Here is a 27,110-nt window from a genome sequence, read left to right on the forward strand (position 1 = left end):
AGAGGTCAAATTGTTTTTTGGTTACTAACTTAATCAATCGTCATTTTCAATTTTTCCTTATTTATAGCCAAGAGGGATAAAAATAACCACATTATGAGCCGCTTAGGCTCACAGAAATAGTATGAAATTGAAATATTTGTGTAAATAATAAAAACACAAATATTTATCGTTTTAAAAAATAAAACTACGGGTTTAACTGCTTCATAAAAATGTTATTTTAATTGTTTTTAAAATAATTTAATCCCCATGTTCATTAAAATTGATATTTCAAATGTTAAATTTCGCTGATACATGTATTATAATTCTCACCTGACATTCGTAAGGTTTTTTTTTATAAAAATATATTTTTAATTTAAATTCACTTTTTCAGAGTTTATTTTCCTTCTTTACGTATTATTTCTTTTTATTTTACTAGAAATAAATTCAATTTTAAATATTTATTTATCGCAGCCTCCTATTGGCCAACGTTCAAAGCTCGAACGTAAGTTGGAGTGAGTCTTGGCTAAACCTACAAACTTAGTTTATATTTTTATCGGCAGATGGCTCTAAGTGTAAACTTATTTTAAATTATTAACATTTCATTTTATTTAGGTAAAATACTGAAATGCGAGGTCATTAAAATAAATATTGTGTTATTTTCTTTTTTAAATTTGTTATAATCGTTTGTCCTAAAATGTATTCTAATTGAAAAAATAACAGGGAAGTACACGTTTGGTTTGCGTCCACACTCGTCAAATGGTTCATAAGTTTTAAAATTAAGACAGTTATGGGAGTTGTCCATAGATGTCTCTACCTGTAAATTTAACTTTATTTTTTTATTTTTAATAATAATAATATTTCTCCGGACACGATTGCATGTTGGTGCATTGGGCACTGCATTAGAACATTGTTTTAGTAACTGCATCGTAAATAAATATAATTTAAAAAAATATATATATTTAGTGGAAAATCCTTTATACATATTTATTTTTACACCTTTGAAAATCGACCCCACGAACTCCAGCACGACATCCAAATGCTTTAACCACTCGACATAAGGCGGAAAGTAAATAATAAGTCTTTGTATCTACGTGAAAATCCGGCATAAATTACTGTAATAATTCTTTCATGAAGCGCAAATTTTATTTTTTCTAACACTCTCCTTATCATCGTTCGCTTTGAGTAATAACACTTTTATAAACACTTATTCGTGACTACCGGTTTCGGAATAATAATTCCATCATCAGGTCATTGAAATAAAATTGTTGTGATTTGACATTTGCACAAAAGTTATAATAATGAAAATTCTGTTTAATTTCATTTGAAGCCCTTTTAATACTATACGTCATCTGATTAATACTTATTTCAATATTATACGCAATACGATTCGCCCACTCAAGTATTTATATTGTATCTTATCTCTTTTTTTTGACATCTCATCAAAGATGAAGAAGAATATGGAAGTCTGGGCATTTACGGGGCTGACGACCGTCATAGGCTGGTTTAAGTGATCACTTTACACACGTGTAACAATTCTACCCATTATTGACAACCACACTACTCAAATTCTTGGAAGTTCTTTATATATATATATATATATATATATATATATATATATATATATATATATATATATATGAACCAATTTAGAAACCTTGTTCCTTAATCACTAGAACTGCACTAGAGACATCTATTGGTGAGATGTAAAGAAGCTTTTTACCAAGCAGAAACTCTTATATTAGTATGTGACGTCCGAGTCCTGGATTATAATCACACACATGAGAAACGCCAGAAAATACCATTTTCATTTTTATTATTAAGCTTATAATTTGACTAGATAATTTATTTACAACGTTTTGAGTGTGTCCAAATACTTGTTCACAAAATTTATTAGATTAAATTTAAAAGATTTTATTATTTTGTGAAAAAGTATTTGGACACACTCAAAATGTTGTAAGTATTTTATCTCCACTTTCTTTTAAGGTTTAATCCTTATGTTATTTTAATCCCTAACATGTTTACATATCAGATGATTATCTCGTATATTTATCTTAAATATTTTACTCCTACGAGATAATAAATCACTTTCTACTGTGTTAATTTCCTTTCTTTCCACCAACTTTATTCAAAATACCTTATCTCTCAAATGATGTGTGGGAAAACGATGTATGATAGATGTTGGAATGATATAAGAAAATAATGCATGGGTGACATAAGCATTATCGATAAAATTAATTAAAGTGTGTTGAATGTGATTGGTAATATAATGGACGCAGAGCATGACCGAGGAATACATGGCATGATCAAGTATTTCAAATACTTTAAAAAGGTCAGGTCAGGCGTCGGAATAATCGGGGGGTTGTATGAGGAGGTGTATCAATGTGGAAAAGGAAAAATTGTTTACAAAAAGAGATTGGTGTATCGTTTTATCCTCTCTGCCTACCCCTGCGATGAAACGGCGTCATGGTTAGTAACTTTGAATGGCCATGGTTGTAACTAAATCTAATGTAGCCATGTTTATCACTTGAACCAGCCAATAACAGGTCGTAAGCCCTGCGACATTTTAGAGTTCCATATTCTTCTTCATCTGTATTTGCGATATAAATTAAAAATACATGATGATAAGATGTTAAATTATCAATTTAAATCTTCATATTAATTTAATTGCTGCATATTTGAGTTAAAAGTTTATATAAAAAAATGTAAAAATAACTTTTAAATGGAGAAAACCCATATTTGTGAAGTACGTTGGACATTTGGACATTCTCATAATGTGACTACAATTTATGTTCTTATCTATGAATATCATATGATCATTTATGCTCGTATTTATATATCTACATACGTGATACATGTGAGACCTCAATACCAAATTAGTTAACTTGGTAACATTGTATGGATGTGAGATGTAGTGCCATAATTGCCCTCAGCGACGAATACCTTCACCTTCAATATATTGCATTAAATTTATGGACGATTAGGTTACCTACGACACCGCCCTAAATGGAGGTTATTATTACTATACAGAAAACGCAATTTATAAAAAAGAAGAGTCACTTTCTCCAGTGGTCCACTTCGATCGGAAATATTTTTCAATCATGCATTGTACTTTTATCTACCTGAGGCGAGATGTCAGCGAATCTCACATAAATTCATCTGGACCTACGTTGAATTTTAGTTGAAACTCACTTTATTTAGTGTTTGTTAAAGTTATGAAATATTATTTATGAGCATTTTCGTTTGCTCGCGGATTAAATTTAAGCTTTTCTGACCGTTTAAGTACGAAGATGAATTATTAGATGAGTCAATTTTAAGTTGTTTTGTACGAAAACTTTCTTGATTTACGCCTACGTTTTTTTCACTTAAGCAGAACATCCATTTTTCGTTATTTATTTCTGTGTAGGCAGATAAATAACGTGAGATATAGTGTTAAAGGTGTGTAAAAAAATCTTGTTTCCATACACTTATTTGACTGTAGAAAGTTAAGATATAATGTTAACTGACTTGCCGAACAGCGCGATCGCGCTTTTAGAAATTTCTAACAAAAATGTATTGCACACAACTGGTGAAATAAATTTAATGAATTTGTCAAATTATATTAGAAATGCGTATTTTTTTTTGTTGTTGCAAAAATTGGATTTGTTCCACTTAGGAGTTATTCAAAAATTTGGTATATTATACTTAACTGGAGGTTATGTATGACTAAATGTATGGGTGTTAAAGAAGCAAGGAGTATGTGTGAGGCGTTACTCCTCTCTGACTACCCCTGTAGATATATAAGACTCTTTATAGATTTTTTTCTTCTACCTTGGGTGTACATCAATAAAAAAAACCTTGTTTGCCAAATGATTTTAATCTGAAAATCTATCGAAGCTGCTACAAATATATATGATATCATGGAGTGCGGATTTTTTCATCGTTATTTTGGGAAAAAAAACATTCTTTGTCCACGTGCCAGTTCAGTATTGAATGTATTGATCGGTTCCAATAGTTCCCACGGTATTAAGTATGGTACACATTAACGCGCAGAGGAAACGGAAATGCTTGACATAAAGCTTAGTGTAACGGATCCGGAACTGCTTCCGGAGAGGACGCGGCATTTTTTTAGAGATCGCATTCAAACAGTTACAGCAACTACTAGGTATAAGTAAAGTGATCTTATGCCATGGAAAGATTTTCTACTAGCAGTTAGAAACAATGAAAGTAAGGTCATTATAAAAATATATATATTAAAAAATAAGGCACCTTTTTGCCAAAATATTTTAAAATCTTTATATTCACCATTATTTGATCACAGATTTTTATTAATCTTCAACAGTGGATGTTACCCTATATAATATGATCACTTAAACCAGCCATGACAGGTCGTACACCCTGTAGACTTTCACATTTTTCTTTTTCAATTTCACAATAATGTACAATTTTGAAGGTAGTATTCGTATATTACGAAATAACGCTTTTTAAATTTATAAAGAAATATTATTATTTTAATGAAAACAAATTAACGATTACGAGGGTTTATATTTGTCTCAACTTGAGACGAAACGTCTATCAATTTCTTATGAAAGAAGATGGAAGTCGGATATCTCATAAAGGGATCACTTAAGCGAGCCAAAAGTTGGATATAAGTATCCTAGTATTTGGCTCGCTTAAGTGATCACTTTATTCACATGTGTAAAGTTTACAACTTATCCATAGCCAGTTCGTAAGCCCTGGGATGCTCAGATTTCCATCTTCTACAGTATAAAAAGACAGATGTTTTGTCTCAAGTAGAGTCACATATAATATTGACATATCATCCGTAGGGTAAATAATCTACTGTCCAAGAACAAATAATAATTAATCGCTGATTACGAGGGTATATTTTTGTACACATTTTATTTATTCAAGTAATTGGTCTTTCCCTATTTATTTCATCCCGATCGTGACGTGCATTCGCAGAAAATTGAGGATTATATGCTCGCAGTTCCTTTTTGCTCCTGTCGCATATTCACAACGATTTCCAATCAATATGTTTACACAACCAGATCGTGTTATCCCTGGAAGCATACATGCCAATTATCCACGCTCTCTCGCCATTGTGGCATTAAGTGGTGTTGTGACGTCAACATCCTGAAACCGAATTTGAAGGGGTCGGTCCTTATTATATAATATTCTATTGAATTATCGTTTTATATTTTTGACAACGCAACCAACAACCCATGAGACCCTTATTATTTCAAAACGTACGCGTAAATATTTTTTATCAGTCTGTATTACAGCATACTACAACAATGTCATAGAATATTTGTGGAGGTCCTCACCAAAACGTTACATTTCCATTGTAAATGATTTTAAGTAATCAGGAAATCTAGCTTGGAAAATCGTTACATTTTGGTGCGATTTAATGATTTCATATTGGTTTAACACAGGATTGGTCACGTATTGTCGTTACTTTAATTAAGATTTCGATAGAATACAGTAAACAGAATAGATTTGCAATTAAAGATTTTTTCTGCAACACATGCTGAACTACGTTTTTAATTTTAGAAAATGGAATAGATTTGCATTTAAAGATTTTTTCTGCAACAGACTCTGAACTACGTTTTTAATTTTAGAAAATGGTGGTCTTTAAACTTCAAAATTAAAGCAATATCACTTACGTATACGTATGCACAAATTTTCAAATATATTTTTTTTAATTTTAATTTTAATATTTTCAATTAAATTTAAATATGAGAGCATTGAATATTAAAACACTTTTTTTTGTTAAATGAACATGAATTGATATAACATTATACATGGGTTTTACAAATATTTTTCTACCAGCATTCGATAGATCGGATTTTAATGAAGCTTTTTTTTATTATTTAAATTTGGCTTTTATAAAATCCCATTAGCTTTAAATCGCATAAAACTGCCGTTGTTTATATAATATAAATATATATATATATATATATATATATATATATATATATATATATATATATATATATATATATATATATATATATATATATATATATATATATATATATATATATATATATATATATATATATATATATATATATATATATATATATATATATATATATATATATATATATATATATATATATATATATATATATATATATATATATATATATATATATATATATATATATATATATATATATATATATATATATATATATATATATATATATATATATATATATATATATATATATATATATATATATATATATAATTAATAAATATATAAATATATATATATATATATATATATATAGATACATATATATATATATATATATATATATATATATATATATATATATATATATATATATATATATATATATATAATATATATATATATATATATATATATATATATATATAAATATATATATATATATATATATATATATATATATATATATATATATATATATATATATATATATATATATATATATAGGGTCCGCCATCTAAAGTTTTTTTTTTCAACTAGTGCTTATTTCGTGAATGGTAACACTTAGCTCATGTCTGATTTGACAGATAATTAGTTTTATCCTTCCGCTGAGCGAATATGGTTGTGTATACGCTTGAACAACGCTGGGAAATATTGCGACATTACTTTGAAAATCATGGTAATGTTGCAGAATGTGTGCGAAAATTGCGTACGGTTTTTGGAAGAAGAGAAGCACCGTCAGCTCCGTATGTTCGTTATCTTGTGAAAAAAGTGAAAGAAACTGGCATCCTCATCGATAAACCAAAGCGTGAAAAGCCAAAAACAGTGCGTACACCCGAGAATATCGATGTTGTGGCAGAAAGTGTGCGTGAAGCGCCATCAACATCAATTCACCGTCGTTCTCAACAATTGAACATTTCGGAGACATCATTGAGACGAATTTTGCATAAAGACCTTGGTATGACGCCATACAAAGTCCAATTGGTTCAGGAGTTGAAGCCAACTGACCATCCAATGCGTTTTCGCTTCGCTGAGTGGGCCTGCGATCGACTTACAGAAGATGCCGATTTTGCCAAAAAAATCATCTTTTCGGATGAAGCTCATTTTGATCTTGGCGGGTATGTAAACAAGCAAAATTGTCGTATTTGGGGCACAGAAAACCCGCACGCATACATTGAAAAGCCGGTACACCCAAAACGAGTCACTGTTTGGTGCGGATTTTGGTCCAGAGGCATAATTGGGCCATTTTTCTTTGAAAATGAGCAAGGAGTGGCCGTTACAGTCAATGGCGATCGTTATCGGGCCATGTTGAACGGATTTTTGTTCACAAAAATTGAAGAGGAGGATATTGGCAACATTTGGTTTCAACAGGACGGCGCTACGTGCCACACAGCCGAAGCTACACTCGATGTTTTGCGCCCTGTTTTTGAAGATCGCATTATCAGCCGCAGAGCTGATGTCGTTTGGCCACCTCGGAGCTGCGATTTGACACCGTTGGACTATTATTTGTGGGGTGCCCTCAAAGATAAATGTTACGCCGACAAGCCAGAGACAATTGACGCTTTAAAGGACAATATTCGTGAAGCCATTGGTGAAATACAGCTGCACACAATCGATAATGTGCTTAAAAATTGGACCGATCGTGTAGGCTACTGCATGGCCAGCCGAGGCAGCCATTTGAATGAAATTATTTTCCATTATTAACCGGAAGGATTGTACTTATAAATAAAAAAAGAAATTTGAGAAAATATTCAGTAGTTTTTTTTTATAGCATTTTCAAAAAAAAAAAGTTATTTGGCGGACCCTTTATAATTTTTTCTAATATTTTTTTTATTACCAATTATATTTGGATGTCAGTTATTGTCATCGACTAGTTAGTAACATAACTTGTGTGATCGTTGTCATTATCTATCTACAAAATAATCTAACTAAAATAAGAAACAGACATACAACGAACATAGTTTTTGAATTTAAGCCCACCCTTTAGATATTAAAGCAAGTTGGTATATTTACTGGAGCCAGAGAGATTTAGAACCTTTGAAAGGGGTCAAATAGTTATATCATAAATTCTAATAAAAAGCTTTAAGTTGTCCTTCGCCCTCTGTCTTTCATAAAAGCTCTTAGAATTCTGGACGAGAACACGAATTCCCAACACTAAACATCCCTGTCGGCTTTATGGCAGCTAAAGGAAGCTTTGTTCTTGTGAAACCTGAACAGATTTTAAATTATTTTTTATTCTTCCCCTTTGAGCTCTTGTAGACCGACAATATTATCATTCAAGAGCTCTCAGTCATACTTTAATAAATTGACGATTTATAACCCATAGCAAATGACATATAAAAACGATAATATCAATCAATTATTTCAACCAATGGATATTGGAAAAATCGTTAAGAACAATAACTTCCGTATAAGAATATGTTTCATCGTTAACAGATGCGCAAATAATAAATTTGTGATAAATATCTATTATTTATAATTGACGAACGATGGTAAATAAAACAATAAAATAAGTCAATTAAAAACTGTTACCAGCCGAATTTGACTGGATATATTTGTGACGATCTCATATTCATCAAATCGTTAAATTACAAAATCATAACACATTAGAACAAGAATATTTATTTTATTTATCAATTTATGCGTTAGTATTTCATTTCTCATTAATTCGTCAGTCATTTTGTGATAATATCAATCCATTTTTGATTAACGTTTTACCTGGTAAATACTAGAATTTAAAAAATATATATAGTGTGGCAAACGTTTTTGGAAATGATGCGGAATGGATCAAAACACGTGTCGCAATAGATTCAAGAAAAAGTGGTATTTACCAACTAAAGCTTAAATTAAAATTTTAGTTCTATCTTTCACCGTTCCCCGTTACTTGCATATTAGTATTCATAAGTAGCAAAATATATTATATCAAATTGTAACATAACATAAATAAATGCATACATGATTTGCAGAAGCAACATGAATGATGTACGAGTATACACATTATTTTAGAAAATGTCGCTTTGTAGTATCTTACGTTTTTATGTATGTTATAAGTGCGACGCTAATTTAATGATCTAAGATTATAATAATAAATATATGTGTAAGGAAAAAAATGGTGTTTTCGTATATTCTTACTCTTTTTTCAACAATATAAAATGAAGTACCATCTTTATTATTTCAATGCCAGATCAGGTGTTTATGTTTTTTTCCAAATTATTTTGCATGGCTTCTGCTTATCACACTTTAGTTGTTTGCTATTTGTAGTTTTTTTTAAATAATGTGTTTATTTACTGCTTATAAATTAAGTTAACCTACTTAGAAATGCAAGACCATTTATTTTTCTTTTCAATGTGCTCACGTTTCATACATCATGTACTTTGATAATTTTTTCCACTTGATTGTAATAAATTAAATAATAACATTTTTTACTAGTTTAAATAAACTAAAATATACGAAAAATGTTTAAAAAACTGTCCCGTGTTTAATTTATTGAACTTTAATTTTGACCATCGAAACATATAGACTTTTTTTGTATTACCCTCATTATTATAATATGCTATACCAATACATTTTTTGATGATCTGAATACTTATCCTAGAAATCCTCTTCATCGCAAAATTGCTTTTGCTTATTCGTTCAATTAAGGGTTGTAACTTATATTTTCCGTTTTTATTATTGCAGTGTCTCCAACCGAGAATTGGTGGTGGCGTTGGATACCATAGCATAGGCCTGAGGCAGGCTGCACCCCTGCCCGCCCCCTGAACAACCAGCTGCCCAGTGTCAAGCCGTCGGGGTTCCAAGAAATGCACATCCTCAACAATCAGACGTTAAAAAACTCCTCACCAGCCACGGACGCCCAAACGCAGAACCCAAAAAAGTCGACAGCGATCCACGAGATGATGAACAAGTCTTTACAATTTCAACAGGAGATATTGGATGCCCAGTCTTTGAACCACGTGTCTCAGTCGAGCACAGCATCAGTAGCTCTTACAGTCTCCAGCTCTTCTGATGGACTTGGGACGACTGAATCTAGCACGACGAGCGATCCAGTTACGTCGATGTACGTCAAGTAAAGACAAAAATAAGACGAAAATATACGTACTTGTGTGATCAATTACTGTTGTTTGTTGACATTCTGTCCAATAGATCGACATTGGATAGTGTGGAAATATACAATTAGTAGTATGTGTATTGGAATTGGTGATTCCCAAATTAATACATATATGTAAAACAAATAAAAGCCAACCTGGCAGTCCTGTCGCTTTGTATGTAAAAACACGTATTTCAATTCATTGGCCATATTTTGTATATTATATTATCTACGCAAAAGAATATACGTTTTCAAGAACGAAGTGTTGAAATTAGACATTTTTTTCAATATTTTTATAAATTAGAATTTATCGTCAGTTTTTTTGAAGACATTGGTGTTCTTTGGTATCACGATATATGTAGGTAATATGAAGAATGTTTGATACATTCAGTGATATGATTTAAGTGTTGGAATAATATGTGTTTTCGAGTTTCCACGTACTTATGATATGATATAGTAAGCAAACTTCAGACGTTGTACACGCATGTGAAAATAAACAATATTTTTATGTTATAATCAGATAATATTTGGGAAACCTTTATAAAATATGTATAATAAATAATCTGTATTATAATATATATTAAGTAAGAAAATTGTGTGATAAAATTTATTTCTTATGTCATACTCTAGTAAGTCATGTAATGGAAAAATGTACACAGTGTAAAAAGGTATTGTTCTTAATTTTTTATCAAGTATATTTTACCAATTTATTCAATTATGAAAAAAAAAACTTATTTGTAGTCATTGGTAAAGTCGTCTTATACTAAAATAATATTTACTTTAAACACTTCTTGACGTGGATATTATTTTTATTTTTAATGAAATAACCGATTGATGTTTAATTAATATAGGCTATCAAAACAAGACCATTAAAAACTTTAAATATGTAAAGCACACATTTAACAAATGAATAACCGAGAGTAAAACGACGATTAAATTACTAAATGTTTAACGTTTATGTTTAACAAATGGAGAGAGAAAAAAATCACCATGACAAGATGTATTCATAATATCAAAGCAAAAAATAATTGTTCTGCACCAGTATTAGAACCCAGATCCTATGATGGGCGGTTGGGTGCTTTAACCCCTAAGCTACACAGATACTCATCACAACCAATAAATTTGCGAATGCATACCATCAGAATCCATCGTCAACCGAGTGTTTTTGCCTAGAAATTTTCACTCATGAATTACATGAAATTATAGTAACGTTAAACATAAAGAGTGAATACACTCACGAGTAGGTTATAAAACTTATAATGTTGAAGCCTAAGAGTTGGGCCATGATGAGCGGTGTTGCATAAGCCGTAGATAGATTTCAGAGTCATTTGAACGTTAGTTAATTTTTAATAAAACGCGTCTTCTAAGTAAGTGCACAGCTCAGAGGATAAAGCTTCTGATCGAACATCAGACGACCTGGGTTCGAATCCTGGTATTGAACAGTTTTTTTTGATATTTTCTTGAGAAATAATAATATCATATTTCTAATGCGATTTTTCTCTTTCTCCTCGATGTTAAAAGTGGATATTATTTTGTATGTATATTAAATAATTATATCACTGTCAATGTTGTAATATTAATAAAATAAAAATACAATATATTAAGAGCACAAAACCGAACAATTCATTCCAATTTACCAAGTAATAGAAGAATTAAAAAACTTTGTCATACTAACACTTTTAGATTTTTTAACACACACGATATATTGTTTTTTGATTAATATGTTTTAGTATCAATGTCATTGGCTGAATCTGCGAATACTTTCAGTGTCGGATCTCGATTTTATAGGGCCTAAATGTACATGTGTGTAGCTTTAATAATAATAATAAAATAATAAAACCCTTATCCGCACCCCAATGGTGCATAGTGCACTGCTTCATATAAACGCAGTGTTATCTTGATCGTTTACACATGAAGGAAAGGTGATCAACCCTCCGCTTCAGGTACCAGTCCAGGGTAATATTGAATAAATATTACAGTGAAAAAATCACTTATATTTATTTGACCCCCCCCTGGGAATCGAACCCGGGACCTCCAGATCGGTAGCCGAGCGTGCTGACCATTACACTACGGAGGCGGACGTGTAGCTTTACAAAAGTTTAACTAACTCATAATTTTAAAAATGATAAGCGGCGTTCATATTTAGAACTAGCTGTACCCGGTCACTCGTTATTGTGGCTCAGTTTGGTCAAATGTAAAAGGAAGAAAAGGGATACCACACATTTCCAGTATTTTTAGTCAATGCTTGTGTGTGTACAATAGACGGCGGTCAAGAAACCAGCTGTCTGCCACGAGCAATGCCAAGTAATGCGTATTGCTTTTACTTTATTGTGGTAAAAAAAACATGTTTTTACCAACACTAAAGCATGTTTTAAAATACGCGCGTATTCGAATGCAATGTTGTGTCAAATTTTTAATTTGATACCTAAATAACTTTAGGACATATAAGATTTTGAACAAACAACAGTTATCTTCTTTTTGGTGTACGCCTTATGTCCTGTGTTTATACAATCAAACAGTAATATCTGTATATGGTAGATTGTGATCAATCGATCTTGCATGTTTCCGATTAAAGAAGGAATGTGTTTTGGTACTCGGAAAGTTGTTTTTCCACAACTTTAAATAATCTCAGCAATGAATGAATATTAACCCTTTTAATTCATTAATTATTTGATGATGTTTTTTAAACTTAATTAAATAATTAAAATAAGACAAAAAAAGTATATTTGAGATTTTTTTTAAATGTTTAACACAAATTATACCACTTTTTGTTTTAAGATTTCCAAACATATTATAAGTGAAAGTTTTTTTGCACAATGGATATCGCTCACTCCTTTCAAGAACGTCATAAATCAAAATACTTGATTTTTCAAGAGAACGTTTTTAGAGATAAAAAATATAATACAATGTATTAAAAATAAATATCAAGCCACTTACTGAACTTTTTACTGTGAAATAGATCTTTTCAGTAAAATCTGAAGGTTTTTTCTCCATTTGAAAAATATTTAATACATTTAAAAAATTAATTAAACAATACCTCTTTTTCAAAATGCAAAAACAACGCTTTCTGTCCTGTAGCGGGTAAATATTAAGTTAAAAATATGCCTCTTTTGCTGGGATATAGTACATTTTCTGGGCATTTCGAAAACATGCACAACTGAAAATTGCAGATTTTTGATTTATGACGTTCTTGAAAGGAGTGAGCGATATGTACAATGGATCCGAAAATTAACATAATAATCAACCTTTGTATCCAGCTCAGTCGATGAAATTGGTACTTAATCTGCCTTCTCCAATAAGTCTATAATAATGTACATAAAATATTAATTTTAAGTAAATGTTACCCGCGACAATTTAATAATTAGATCAGTATATTAAATTTTACAGCTTACATATTTGCATTCAATATTCTCAGTGTGTTACAAGTAAAAATAAAAATAAATACTTAATTTTACTTGTCGAAAGTGGCAAACTTTTTCAAATTTCTATTTATTGTATAAAGTGTAAAAAAAATATGAATAAAAGTTTTTTTAAGTATCGTAAAATATGCTCTGATATAATGTTTTTTATAACAAATAATAACATCTTTTTGAGCGAATCAGTCATGTTGTATGTAAAATTTCTTTAATGTAAAGAAAAAAAAGTATTTTTAAAAGGGACACTAATTAAAATGGAGATGCTATGCGGTTGGACATAGAAAATTGATAAGTATTTGTAACCTGTTTTCTGTTATTTTAGTTTAAAGAAAAACTGAATCTTAGCATGATTTTTCTGTTCATTTTATAATAATATTCATTTTCATTAATATTAAACTAAACACGATTTGAGATTCTGCTGAATTTATTTACAAAAACTGGGAGAGCTGTGTCGCCAAACTTGACATTTGTAAAATCGTGTTTTAATTTACATTAATGATAACAGATTCTCGATTTTTCAGAGTAAAAAATTATTTAAAAAAAATGTTTTTTTTTTCATTTGAAATTGTAGAATATTTATGTATTATTTGTTACACTCTATGCTTGTATTTTCTATTAGGGACTTATAAACACAAAAAATGTTTTTTTTTTCTGATTGTTGAAAAAACTATATTTCTCTTAAATCGCCGACACTTTTTTTATTTGTGTTACAATTGAATTTATAAAGATTTTTCTTTAAGGGCGAATAAATAACATTTTATTTTTGCACTATTCGTATTAGTATTCTAATAACTTTTTTTTCATAATTTCATAATTAAGATAACTTCCAAATGGTTATAAACATACTTTTATTGAAAATATATTAATTAATTATTTTGTTTGATTATTCGAAATCAAATAAAAAAATCTGATTTATATATGTTGATAACACTTACTTTATTTTGATTGCTTTAGTTTAATATACACAGTTTGCTCTTGTGAATTATTAAGAAAACGTGAGTGTAATTAAATTTTAATAAACAGCATTGTATTTGTATATTTTATTAAACTGGATTGTACACAAAATCGGTAACATCATACAATCCATATATAAATCAACGTACATTATCAAAAATTTTAAAAGTGATATGTCTCTATATCTATATATCTCTAGTCCACCTCCGTAGTGTAGTGGTCAGCACGCTCGGCTACCGTTCTGAAGGTCCCGGGTTCGATTCCCATGGGGGGGTCAAATAAATATAAGTGATTTTTTCACTCTTATATTTATTCAATATTACCCTGGGCTGGAAGCTGGAGCGGAGGGCTGATCACCTTTCCTTCATGTGTTTACGATCAAGATAACACTGCGTTTATATGATGCAGTGCCCTATGCACCATTAGGGTGCGGATAAGGGTTAGAGAGAGAAAGAGAGATATCTCTATTCTATATTCTGCGCTTTTAGATATTTGATAGAAATTTGATATTTCAGATTTTTTAAATATTTAATGAAAATGTTTTTTATTCATTAAGTTGTCATTTTACAAATTTAAAGCAATAATTGAGCGGCCATAACGAAATATCTGTAATGTGATCCAATGTTTAGTGAACGATCAAAACAATAATCATCAAATAACAAGATAAACATCAAATAATAACAAAAAACATATGTAGATAATTAATATGATGTACATACGTGTATTTCTTTAACTTAAATAATAATAATAAAACCCTTATCCGCACCCCAATGGTGCATAGGGCACTGCGTCATATAAACGCAGTGTTACCTTGATCGTTTACACATGAAGGAAAGGTGATCAGCCCTCCGCTTCAGGTACCAGTCCAGGGTAATATTGAATAAATATTACAGTGAAAAAATCACTCATATTTATTTTACCCCCCCTGGGAATCGAACCCGGATCCTCCAGAACGGTAGCCCAGCGTGCTGACCATTACACTACGGAGGCAGACATAGTGAACGATCAAAACAATAATCATCAAATAACAAGATAAACATCAAATAATAACAAACAAAAAAAAACATATGTAGATATTAATATGATGTACATACGTGTATTTCTTTAACTTTACAAGAGCAATTTATTGATGAAACGCATTATTTATTTTATTGTATACTTTTCTTTTTTTTCCCCTGGCTAAAAGTCAAAAGCTAAAATTATTATTTATTTCATTTGTGTTTATTTATTTTTGCTTTGTTATTATCTTCTGCCATGTCTATTAATAATGGTACGTTTACTGAAGATCTGTGAATTGAATAATATTGTATGATAGTAAGGATTGTATAAAGTAGGAAGGAAGGACATGGTCAAAACACGTAATGTAGATGATAGATTGTTTTGATTGAATAAAAACTGTTGAAATTTATACTTAATTTATTTTATTTCTTACCTGAAAACATTTCCCTCCCCCACCCCTTAACATGCATAGCAAATTAAAGAAATGAGTTTGTTACAATAAATAATTAGTTTGTATATTGAATTAAAATAGTAAATTTTATTTCTTGAATATTTTTCGCAGATACTTTGTGGCACATATCGCTCACTCCTTTCAAGAACGTCATAAATCAAAAATCGACAATTTTCGGTTGTGCATGTTTTCGGAATGCCCAGAAAATGTACTATATCTCAGCAAAAGCGGCATATTTTTAACTTAATATTTACCCGCTACAGGGTAGAAATGTTGTTTTTGCATTTTGAAGAAAAGGTATTTTTTAATTATTTTTTTTAAATATACTAAATATTTTTCAAATGGAGAAAAAACCTTCAGGTTTTACCTAAAAGGTTCTGTTGCACAGTAAAAAGTTCAATAAATGGCTTGATATTTATTTAATACATTGTGTTTTATTTTAAAACTTTAAAAACGGTCTCCTGAAAAATCAAGTTTTTTGATTTATGACGTTCTTGAAAGGAATGAGCGATATATAAACTTTATAAAATTAAACAACTTTGTTTTAACCACTTTTTTATTGATACACTTTATCGAACCGATTTCGACAAGAACCTTGTCATCATTAGGGTTTATGTACTTAATTCTAAAATATGTTATAGAATTTAGTACATAAACCCTGATGATGACGAGGTTCTTGTCGAAACCGGTTGGATAAAGTGTACAAATAAAAAAGTAGTTAAAACAAAGTTGTTTAATTTTATAAAGTTTATTAAATTTAAGTTTTTTACTGAAATTTTTAGGTGATGGTAATTTGTATAATATATAGTTTTTGCCACTTTTATTTTATTCTGACCAGTGATCAAGTTTTGCCGTTACTGACATCATCAGATTAATGGGAGGGTTGAAAAATTCATATGTCCTCAAAAAGGCAGGGGTTGAAAATTATGATTTTATATAATTTTTCTGACAGAAAAACTATAGGTAAAACAAATGAGGCGAATGTAATTGGAAAAAGGAGCAGAGGAAGACCGAAAAAAACATGTCACGATCAGGTATGCCAAATACTTGAAAGTGGTCAGGTTAGGAGTCGTAACGATCGTCGGGTACGTATGAGGAGATGCATGAACGTGGCAGAGGCGAAGAATTTTTGCAAAGACAGAGTGGTGTGGCGTTCTATTCTCTCTGCCTACCCCTGCGAAGAAGCGGCGTGATGGTTAGTTAGTAAGTTAGTTAGAATGAATATAAATTGAATAAATTTGGCAATGAACATTAATAATAGTTTTGCATATAAGATATGGTAAGGGTTTCAAGTAAGATTTTATATTTTGCATTAATTTATTTTTTTTAATTAATTTTTGGTACTACTTATATTTGAACAATATATGTATGAGTGAATCTGTAATCATCTGTTAATAACTCCTTCTACCGCGCGCTTGTATGGGTAAGTCCGGTGATATCTGAAATATAAAATGTCCGTTAGTTTTTTTCTTATCGACATTGCATTTAAGCATCAATTGTTTGGTTTCTAATGGGTGTAGTTAAAATGGTTTTTAGAAATTAAAAATGACTTGGTTTTTTAAGTATTTTACATGAAAGTAGTTTTGTTTTTAAAATCTCATTCTTTCAAATAGTCTTACTACTTAAAAATATCAAAATACTTAATTACATTATTAAGTTGAAAATTCAAAATTCATATCTCGTTTTTGTAAGTATAAATCATTTTACTCCACCGTTTAAACCATCTTCGAAATGACCCCTATAATGAAATGTTAAAATTCATTGCATTAAAATTTATTTATTTGTTTTGGTCACAGAGATTAAAAAATAACCCTTCAATTTATATTGTGAATCATATCACGGAACTAGGTTAGAGAATTTTCACCCTTATTTAGCTACGCTCCTATCGATTCAAACATATAGTTACAAACCAGTAACCATCGACCCCTTAATTTTGTATCTATTATTTACAATTGTGGGCAAGATCTATGATACTTAATTGCACATGTGGGGTAGACCTTTCCCACAATTATTATATTAACGAGGGTGGATTTTATTAATATCGGGTGTTACTATTAAGCACTTTTTGTACACCCCTAAAATCTCACCATTTACTACATTTTGTTTGTGCATTTCATCCATATTAGAAGGATATGTACATATCGCTCACTCCTTTCAAGAACGTCATAAATCAAAAATCGACAATTTTCAGTTGTGCATGTTTTCGGAATGCCCAGAAAATGTACTATATCCCAGCAAAAGAGGCATATTTTTAACTCAATATTTACCTGCTACAGGACAGAAAGTGTTGTTTTTGCATTTTGAAGAAAAGGTATTTTTTAATTATTTTTTTAAATATACTAAATATGTTTCAAATGGAGAAAAAACCCTCAGGTTTTACCTAAAAAGATCTGTTGCACAGCAAAAAGTTCAATGAGTGGCATGATTGTATTTATTTTTAATACATTGTATTATATTTTTTAACATTAAAAACGTTCTCCTTAAAAATCAAGTTTGTTTTATTTTAACGTTGTTGAAAAGAGTGAGCGATATGTGCAAAATACTGTTAGGAGAAGTATTTAATTCAACTTCCAATCACTGTATTGGTTAACAAGATAACAATTTTCTGTATTGTATTGTAAAATTTCCTTTTTTTTTAAATATATCGTTCAAGCTAAGTATTCAAATATGTATTTTGTATTTTTTTTGTAAATCGTTGGGTACCAAAAAACAATCATAAAACATAAAATTTTCAGTAGAAACATCAAAAATATTTTTTGTAATTCTTTGCGTCCAGTTATAATGACGTAAGCATAAAAACACTGACAATTTCCAATAATTTACATTAAAATGTTGTATTGACATTTCTTGGTGGAACTGCATTTCATGTTATAAAATAACAGCTACATAATTTTAAATGTGGATAAATATGGAAAAAGTATATGTGGAAAATATATATGGAAAAAATAGTCGTTATTTTATTATATTAAATATTTTAAACTTCCTAACCGGGCAGTAAATTATTCTAAAATTAAATTGTTTGTCAATCCTGAAAAGGTTTCTCAACAGAGACAAAGCATATTACTGTACGAAAGAAATCAGGAAACATCCCCTTTCACTATTTGTAAATAAAATGAATATTTAGAGGGTAAATAGCCATTATTTATTTTTCTATGATGATTTATTGGATTCACCACACGCTGAGGGATGACAAGATGAAATCCCTTGTTTACACTACTTTGATTAAATTAACACAAATATCGCATAAATTATTTGAAACTATTCTCAGGGGAGACCTTTAAATACAATCATTATACCAAATTATGGGGAGGGGCCTGATATAAATAAAAAATCACACAGTAATTTTTATTTGATCTTCTTCCATCCCTTATCCGCACCTAATGGTGCATGAAGCACTGCATCGCATTGACTCAGTGTTATATTGATCGCACCTTATATGAATGCAAGGGAATTAATTCTGTGCCTCATGTACCAGTCCTGGGAAATATCAAATATCAAATAAGTATTACAGTGAAATATCACCAATATTTTTTGAACCAAGGATGACATCGAACCCGAGGCCTCCAGCACAGTAGCTAAACGCACTTACCATTACACTTCGAAAGCAGACTTTATAGAGTTCCGGCAGATATTGTTCTTGTAAAGGTTTGGAGACAGATATCAAGTTTTTGAGATCTATCTTCCCTCTAAAAATATCCTTTTGAGAAAAAAACCATTTAAGACAGAGAGCGGAAGACAGATCTCGTGGTGCTGTTTAGAGCTGCCCGACACAAGGACACATTTCATGTGATAGTTGACTTCGGGGTACCTGAATAAAACCTGACACGCATGGAAAAAGAAGATTTTGCCGAGGTAACGAGAAAGTTATATTTATTATAAAAATGAAACATATATCTTTTTACGTATATATTAATTTTATCGCCACTTTAGAGCAAAAAGGTTTGAAGCATCTTATCGTGAGTGTACTGGCAAAAAAGCTTAACTCTAAAATATGCATGACTTAACGATGCAGTATAAACAATCAAGGTTCCATAAAGTGGAAAAATACACTAAGTAGTTTAAAATGTTATATTTAGGTGGTTTTTATAGCAAAATTCAACTTTACGTTTAATTGCGGGTATTTTATTTTGTCTAAAAGCTTTAAATAACAGGGATTATTTAAACCTGGATTTTGGAGTTTACGTTTTTTCATAAAAATATTTTTTATGTATTTATAATTTGATTATATTTTTGTTTCGAATATTTCAGGTTTTGTATGATTCTTATAAAACATAGTGATTCAACCTTTATAAATTTGTAGAACGTTAAAATTTAGGATAACTTGATATAAATTTGACATTTTTTCGAAATTAACTATCCAGATACGTTATTTTAAATGATAAATATTTATTTGTTTAAAATCACCATATACAAGTATGTTTCATTTTTATTACTTTAAATTATTTTAAGTCTTCGGGAATAGATTGTTTGCTTCGAAACCATTCAAATTGATTGTGAAACAAGGTAATTTTATACGTTATACAATATTATATGAGTTATACGATAAATACAATATTTAAGTTGTAAAACATAGTGATTCAACCTTTATAAATTTGTAGAACGTTAAAATTTAGGATAACTTGATATAAATTTGACATTTTTTCGAAATTAACTATCCAGATACGTTATTTTAAATGATAAATATTTATTTGTTTAAAATCACCATATACAAGTATGTTTCATTTTTATTACTTTAAATTATTTTAAGTCTTCGGGAATAGATTGTTTGCTTCGAAACCATTCAAATTGATTGTGAAACAAGGTAATTTTATACGTTATACAATATTATATGAGTTATACGATAAATACAATATTTAAGTTATATTAAGTTATACAACATAACGTCTAAATATTACAAAACCAGTTATTGCTGTTGTTAAAAATTCAAGCACGGTTTTTTTTTATAAAATTATATGTCGCTTCACGCCTTTCCTTGTTCCAACGTCGATATGCATTTATTATCATTGGGGTGAAAATAAAACCATATTAACATCGTCCCTTTTACGCCTAGTCTATCGAGATCTACGTATGGGGTCGAAATGATTTACAAGAAGTCTAGTAAAGTTTTTTTAAACTCACACCATGAATTTTATGATTGGACTTTTTTATCTTGCGTTCGATGATAATTTACAAAATAGTATTATTATTCTGTAGTTTGTAAAAGGTATTTCGTAATATCTGATGGTATATTTCAAAACTTTTTTAAAAAAAAAAGCTCGTTAGTGTCCTTGCGTACTTCGTAGGGATGGGAAGGCGTGATCTCAATAGTAGTTGTAGGCTTTGTTTGCATCTACAATGTACACACTGCACTAGGTATTTGGCGCCTCACGGTGATTTCCATAGTAAACGTGCCATAAACATAGTATATCCACTTCACCGCATTGTGCTACAAATCAATGATACTCAATTTTCTAGACGAAATATAACTTTTTTTTAAATGTATAAAAAAATTCGCTAAAATCGTGCATTCCTATTTCACTTGATGTTAACCTATCATATTATTACCTACATGTTACCTTATTTATTGTAAAAAAAACAATTGTTTCCTGATAATTTCTCTTTTTATGTCAGGTTGTGGAGTTTCTAAACTAAAGTCCAGCCCACTCTATCACAATTTGACACCTTTAATTAAATAATAAACAGCTACTTACAGGACTTGAAATATTCAATTCTTTAGTAGCATAATTTTGGAAAGTTAGTACTGATAAGACCATGGAGCTATTGATGTACTGACATAAAAGTTCTCACTGCCGTCACTTTTCTGCTCCTCGTATGAAATACTTGGAACAGAGAACTCTGGCGAACATATTGGAAAGCGAAATACTTGGAACGGTGAACTCAGCGGTAAAAGTTTAGAGCACGAACAATATAATGTAAGCTAAAATATTTGTGTGTGGCGGTTGAGACATATTTATGTAGAGTGGTCACGTGTGATATATACGTATTTATGTATTTATTTACATTTCATCCGCCTCCATAGTGTAGGGGTTAGCTCGCTAGGCTACTATGCGAGAGGTACCGGGTTCGATTCCCAAGTGGGTCAAAATAAATATAATTGTTTTTTTAGTCTAATATTTATTTTATAATGAGAGGGAAAACAGAACGAGGACGACCGAAAAAGACTTGGCACGATCAGATCACTCAGAACCTAAAATCTGGCGGTGTCAAAAGTCTGCGTAATCGGAGGGCATGTATGACTAGATGTATGGATGTAAAGGAGGCGAGGAGTGTATGTCAGGACAGAAGAGTGTGGCATTCCATCCTTTCTGCCTACCTCTGTGGGGAAACGGCATGATGGTAGTAGTAGTAGTAGTAGTTAATTTAATATGACCCTGGACTGGTACCTGAAGCGGAATGCTGATCACCTTTCTTTCGTGTATTTGACGATCAAGAATACACTATTTGGTGCGGATAAGGGTTAGAAGAATTTATTTACAAGCGATTTTGTATCTTGTGATGTTTTTCAGAAGTACCCTAAACAATCATTATTATTCATGGAAAAAAGTCCATTATTACATATTACTGAATCACGCTTTGAATGACGATTGAATATATTTTTATTCGACGTAATATTTGAAAACCTTTGTATTGTGTTCAAGAATCCTGTTCTACGATAGGATCATGCCCTAAACACATTATCCTCAACGTGTCCTTCACCTCAAAGCAAACGATCACAGCCCGTGGGTCCTTTGTCGACTGCAGGTAGCCAGGTCTGTGGTCTAGCAACCCCAGTAAAAGCTCAAATAAATAAATGAATTTTCAAGTAAAGCCCCTATAATGGTCTAAAACAATCCGACTAGAGGGAATGAATTTTAAACAAGGTAATAAATAATGTTTAATTGTCGCTTTTAGGACAAAAACAAAGGTTTCGCAATGATATTATGTGTTTTCTAATTTGTTACTTTCTTATGTGTTTTTCAGTCTTGTTAACCTTAATTCTTTGTCCCAAAATGAGAAATGGAAATTACTCATCGGGAATATTATGTATATGACTTATGTACGTAATATGTTAAAATTAATAAATGTAGGTGAATGTTAATATTTATCTTTATAAAATTAATTAACTTTGTTTTCACCAATATTTTTATTAATACAATTCAACCTAAAATTAATTATTTAATGTTTTTGATTTGGAATAAACCCTGAAGATGACAAGGTATTGTCGAAACCGGTAGGTTGAATTGTATTAATAAAAAAATGGTCAAAACAACGTTAATTAATTTTATAAAGATATTAAAAAAAATTGCCACAACGGATCTGCGGAAAACATTCGAGAAAAGTAAATATTCATATTATTTTTTGACATTTCATCAAAGATGAAGAAGAATATGGAAGTCTGGGTATTTACGGGGCTGACGACCATCATAGGTTGGTTTAAGTGATCTCTTTATATTATATATTAAACCCTTATCCGCAACCCAATGGTGCATAGGGCACTGTATCATATTAACGCAGTATTATCTCGATCATTGACACATGAAGGAAAGGTGATCAGCCCTCCGCTTTAGGAACCAGTCCAGGGAAGTACTGAATAAATATTAGAGTGAAAAAATTACTTATTTGACCCCCTTCTTGGGAATCGAACCTGGGACCTCCAGAACGATAGCCGAGCGTGCAGACCATTACACTACGGAGGCGGGCGGTGATCACTTTACACACGTGTAACATTCACCAATTCTACCCATTATTGACAACCACACTTATCAAATTTCTATAAGTATATATAAAAACCAATTTCGAAACATTGTTCTTGAATCATAGAACTTAAGTAGAGACACCTGTTGGTGAGATGAAATCATAATGCCAAAAACTAATATGAAAAATAACTCCTATGATAGGAGATAATCCGGATTTGTGAACAAGTATTTAGACACACTCAAAATGTTGTTATTAGTTATTAAATAACGCCAATTTATTCAACGTTATTAAATTGGTTACCACTTAAAGAGTAGTTTTAAATATTACATCAGATACTTGTATCATTATATCGATTTACTTCTACTACCATCACGCCGTTTCTCCACAGGGGTAAGCAGAGAGAATGGAACGACACGCTCTTCTATCCTGATATACACTCCTAGCTTTCTTCACATCCATACATCTGATCATACATGCCCTCTGATTACACAGACTTTTGACACCACCAGATTTTAGGTTCTGATTGATCTGATCGTGTCACGTCTTTTTCGGCCATCCTTGTTCTGTTCTCCCGCTCACATTCGCCAAATATACTTTCTTAGTCATTCTCTCGTTATCCATTCGCATTTCAATTTAACGATTATATTATTGTCGCTATTAAGATACAAAAATGAAATCCTCGTGATTTCTCCAGTGTTGATATTTTTAGTATCGTGTGCTCAATTTGGAGATCAACATTTCGATAATATCAATAATATTTTGAGGATTATTAACTTTATTCCAACAATATTACAAATATCCAATAAAAATGTATTTGTTAATGCCATCACTGTGAAAAATTACTAAAATGGTTGATTTTACTTTCATATTTTTTGTAGAATAACGTTAAGAAATTTCTTTAGTATGTTTGATTGTATTTTATTTGAATTTTAAATGAACGTTTTAAAAACATAATAAAAAATAAAGATGTGGTCGATTTTATGAAAAGAAAAACAAACTTTGAAAAATTATTAATATTCATGTACATATATCGCTCACTCCTTTCAACAACGTCATATTTCAAAAAACTTGATTTTTCAGGAGATCGTTTTAATGTTTCAGAATATAATGAAACGTATTAAAAAATAAATATCAAGAACTTATACATAACATACTTATTGAACTTTTTACTGTGCAGCAAATCTTTTTAGGTAAAACCTGAAGGTTTTTAGTATATTTAAAAAAATAACTAAACAATACCTTTTCTTCAAAATGCAAAAACAACACTTTCTGCCCTGTAGCGCGTAAATATTAAGTTAAAAATGTGCCGCTTTTGCTGGGATATAGTACATTTTCTGGGCATTCTGAAAACATGCACTACTGAAAATTTACTATTTTTTTATATGATGTTGTTGAAAGGAGTGAGCGATATGTATTTCGCACAAAATCACAATCCTAAAAATCGTTTTGCATTTGCATTTGTGACTTTAAATTGTACAATATTTAGATATTAATTACAAATTATCTAAAACAAATGTACAATAAAAATAGTGGGTATCACGTTAGATAATCAAAAAATTTACTTCAGGTTTGAATCCCTGGTCAATTATTACAGGTCTAAAATAATAAATAAAAGAATTATTATAAAATGGATGTATACCAATAAATATTTACCAAAATCCCTAAATAACTCTCACTCTGGCTTATACAAATTATTTATATCTCATATTATGTATAATGTTTATTTATTACTGGCTTTGCAGATAAATGTAAATATGGATATATTTATAGATATATATATATATATATATATATATATATATATATATATATATATATATATATATATATATATATATATATATATGTATATATATATATATTTATATATATATATATATATATATATATATATATATATATATATATATATATATATATGTATATATATATATATATATATATATATATATATATATATATATATATATATATATATATATATATATATATATCTCTAACAAGTAATTGCAGCATAACAATATTATACTTCCGTACTTCAAGTCTCAGGTCATAAATACATAACTCAGCTCGAGTATGGAAAACATTGTTAAAACATAAAACTACAGTAATTTTCTTGTGTTAACGAGAACATCTCTAAAAATAGTAATGTTTCATCATAAATAATATAAAGTTCTAAGTTTAAATACACGGTGGGACGCAAGGCTCGCTGAAATACAATGCTTCAAATAATGTTTACACGTAAAACGACTCAGCAACACCAAACCGATTTTTAACAGAGAAATTCATTATTTTACTATACGAGGACATAAAAAATGCATGTAGAGCCGATAAACACAACTAAGTTTAAAGTAAAGTCCTTGCATTATATTGCCTATACCCAAATTAACTAGCTGCCTGACATAAACGAGTATAATATATGTATGTAGAACCCAATCTGGGATCCAAAATGAATGAACTGAAAAAATACTTTATGAAAAGATATTTGTTTTAGATTTAAGTTTTGTACTGACATTTTTTGGTGGAACTGCATTTTATAGAGTTAAATAACAACAAATTTGTTATAGTTTAGTTATTTTCGGGTCGTCAGCTCCGTAAATGCCCAGACTTCCATATTCTTCTTCATCTTTGATGAGATGTCAAAAAATAATATGAAAAAACTCCTATAATTGGAGATAATCCAGATTTGTGACACACTCAAAATGTTGTAATTAAATAACAACCGTGAATTTTTTCCACATGAATTTTATTTCACCAGCAACCGGGTTTCATTGTAACCGACATCATGAAACCATTATGATGGTGTCGGTTATGAAGAAACCCGGTTGCTGGTCTAATAAAATTCATGTGGAAAAAAATACATAGTTAATAATACATGTTATTTTATTTCATATTTATGATAGTGATTAGTAACATTTTCTCATTTGTTTAGTTTAAACGCGCTTATTACCTTATGTTTTTTTATATGCCTATATACTGCACCCGTTTAATGCCTTATACTAGTACGAGCACATTGAGGCAGAAAAGTAATTTTCTTATTTTTATAAGAAAATTCTATTGTTTTTTTTTATTTTAATATTTTTATATTTAAATTTCATGGGGTCATCGAGTTCTTAAGTACCTTGTAATGTACAGGAAATGGTACCATAATAATTCAAACATTCTCCTTTGCATTTGACGATCATCACCACAGGTCTCAAAGGTTAGATGTTTCGCGGAGATCAATTTAGAAAATTGTTTGTTATTAATCAGACTGATGAGAGATCAAAGAGTCGTCGATGCTCTGGACCAATATTTTTTAATTTGATATTTGATTCATAGCAAAACGCTTCATTGATCACTTTGATACAGATTGAATGTGCTTTCGGAACGTGACCAACGGATCGCGAAATTTAAGAGCTTTGGGCAGGTCTATAGTTACCTTTATACAATATAATCGCTTTTTTGCTTAGATTTTTTATTATTATTAATATCTCTTCTCTACAAATGAAAGTTATTAATTTCTTATTAATAAATACGGTTCTATAACTACAGAAAGGCGTAAAACCATTAAGATATCTGTGTACTGAATGATTTAATATTTAT

The 27,110-nt window shown here is 30.0% G+C and overlaps 1 protein-coding gene across 2 annotated transcripts in view; it reads left to right on the plus strand.

Moving 5' to 3' along the window:
* The window catches only part of LOC148306279 (uncharacterized), a 441,109-nt gene extending 431,089 nt beyond the window's left edge, over window positions 1-10,020 (plus strand). For both annotated transcript variants that reach the window (XM_088265309.1, XM_088265310.1), the window contains one exon: window positions 9,620-10,020. Coding sequence is in view for 1 of the 2 variants with exons in the window: in XM_088265310.1 (XP_088121436.1) it covers window positions 9,620-9,660 (41 nt within the window). In the remaining variant the exon portion in view is untranslated. The remainder of the gene's footprint in view (window positions 1-9,619) is intronic.
* Window positions 10,021-27,110: the final 17,090 nt, after the last annotated feature.

The sequence above is a fragment of the Brachycentrus maculatus genome, unplaced genomic scaffold (assembly GCF_059751285.1).
Source record: "Brachycentrus maculatus isolate JH-2025_06_01 unplaced genomic scaffold, ASM5975128v1 h1tg000244l, whole genome shotgun sequence".
NCBI lineage: Eukaryota > Metazoa > Arthropoda > Insecta > Trichoptera > Brachycentridae > Brachycentrus > Brachycentrus maculatus.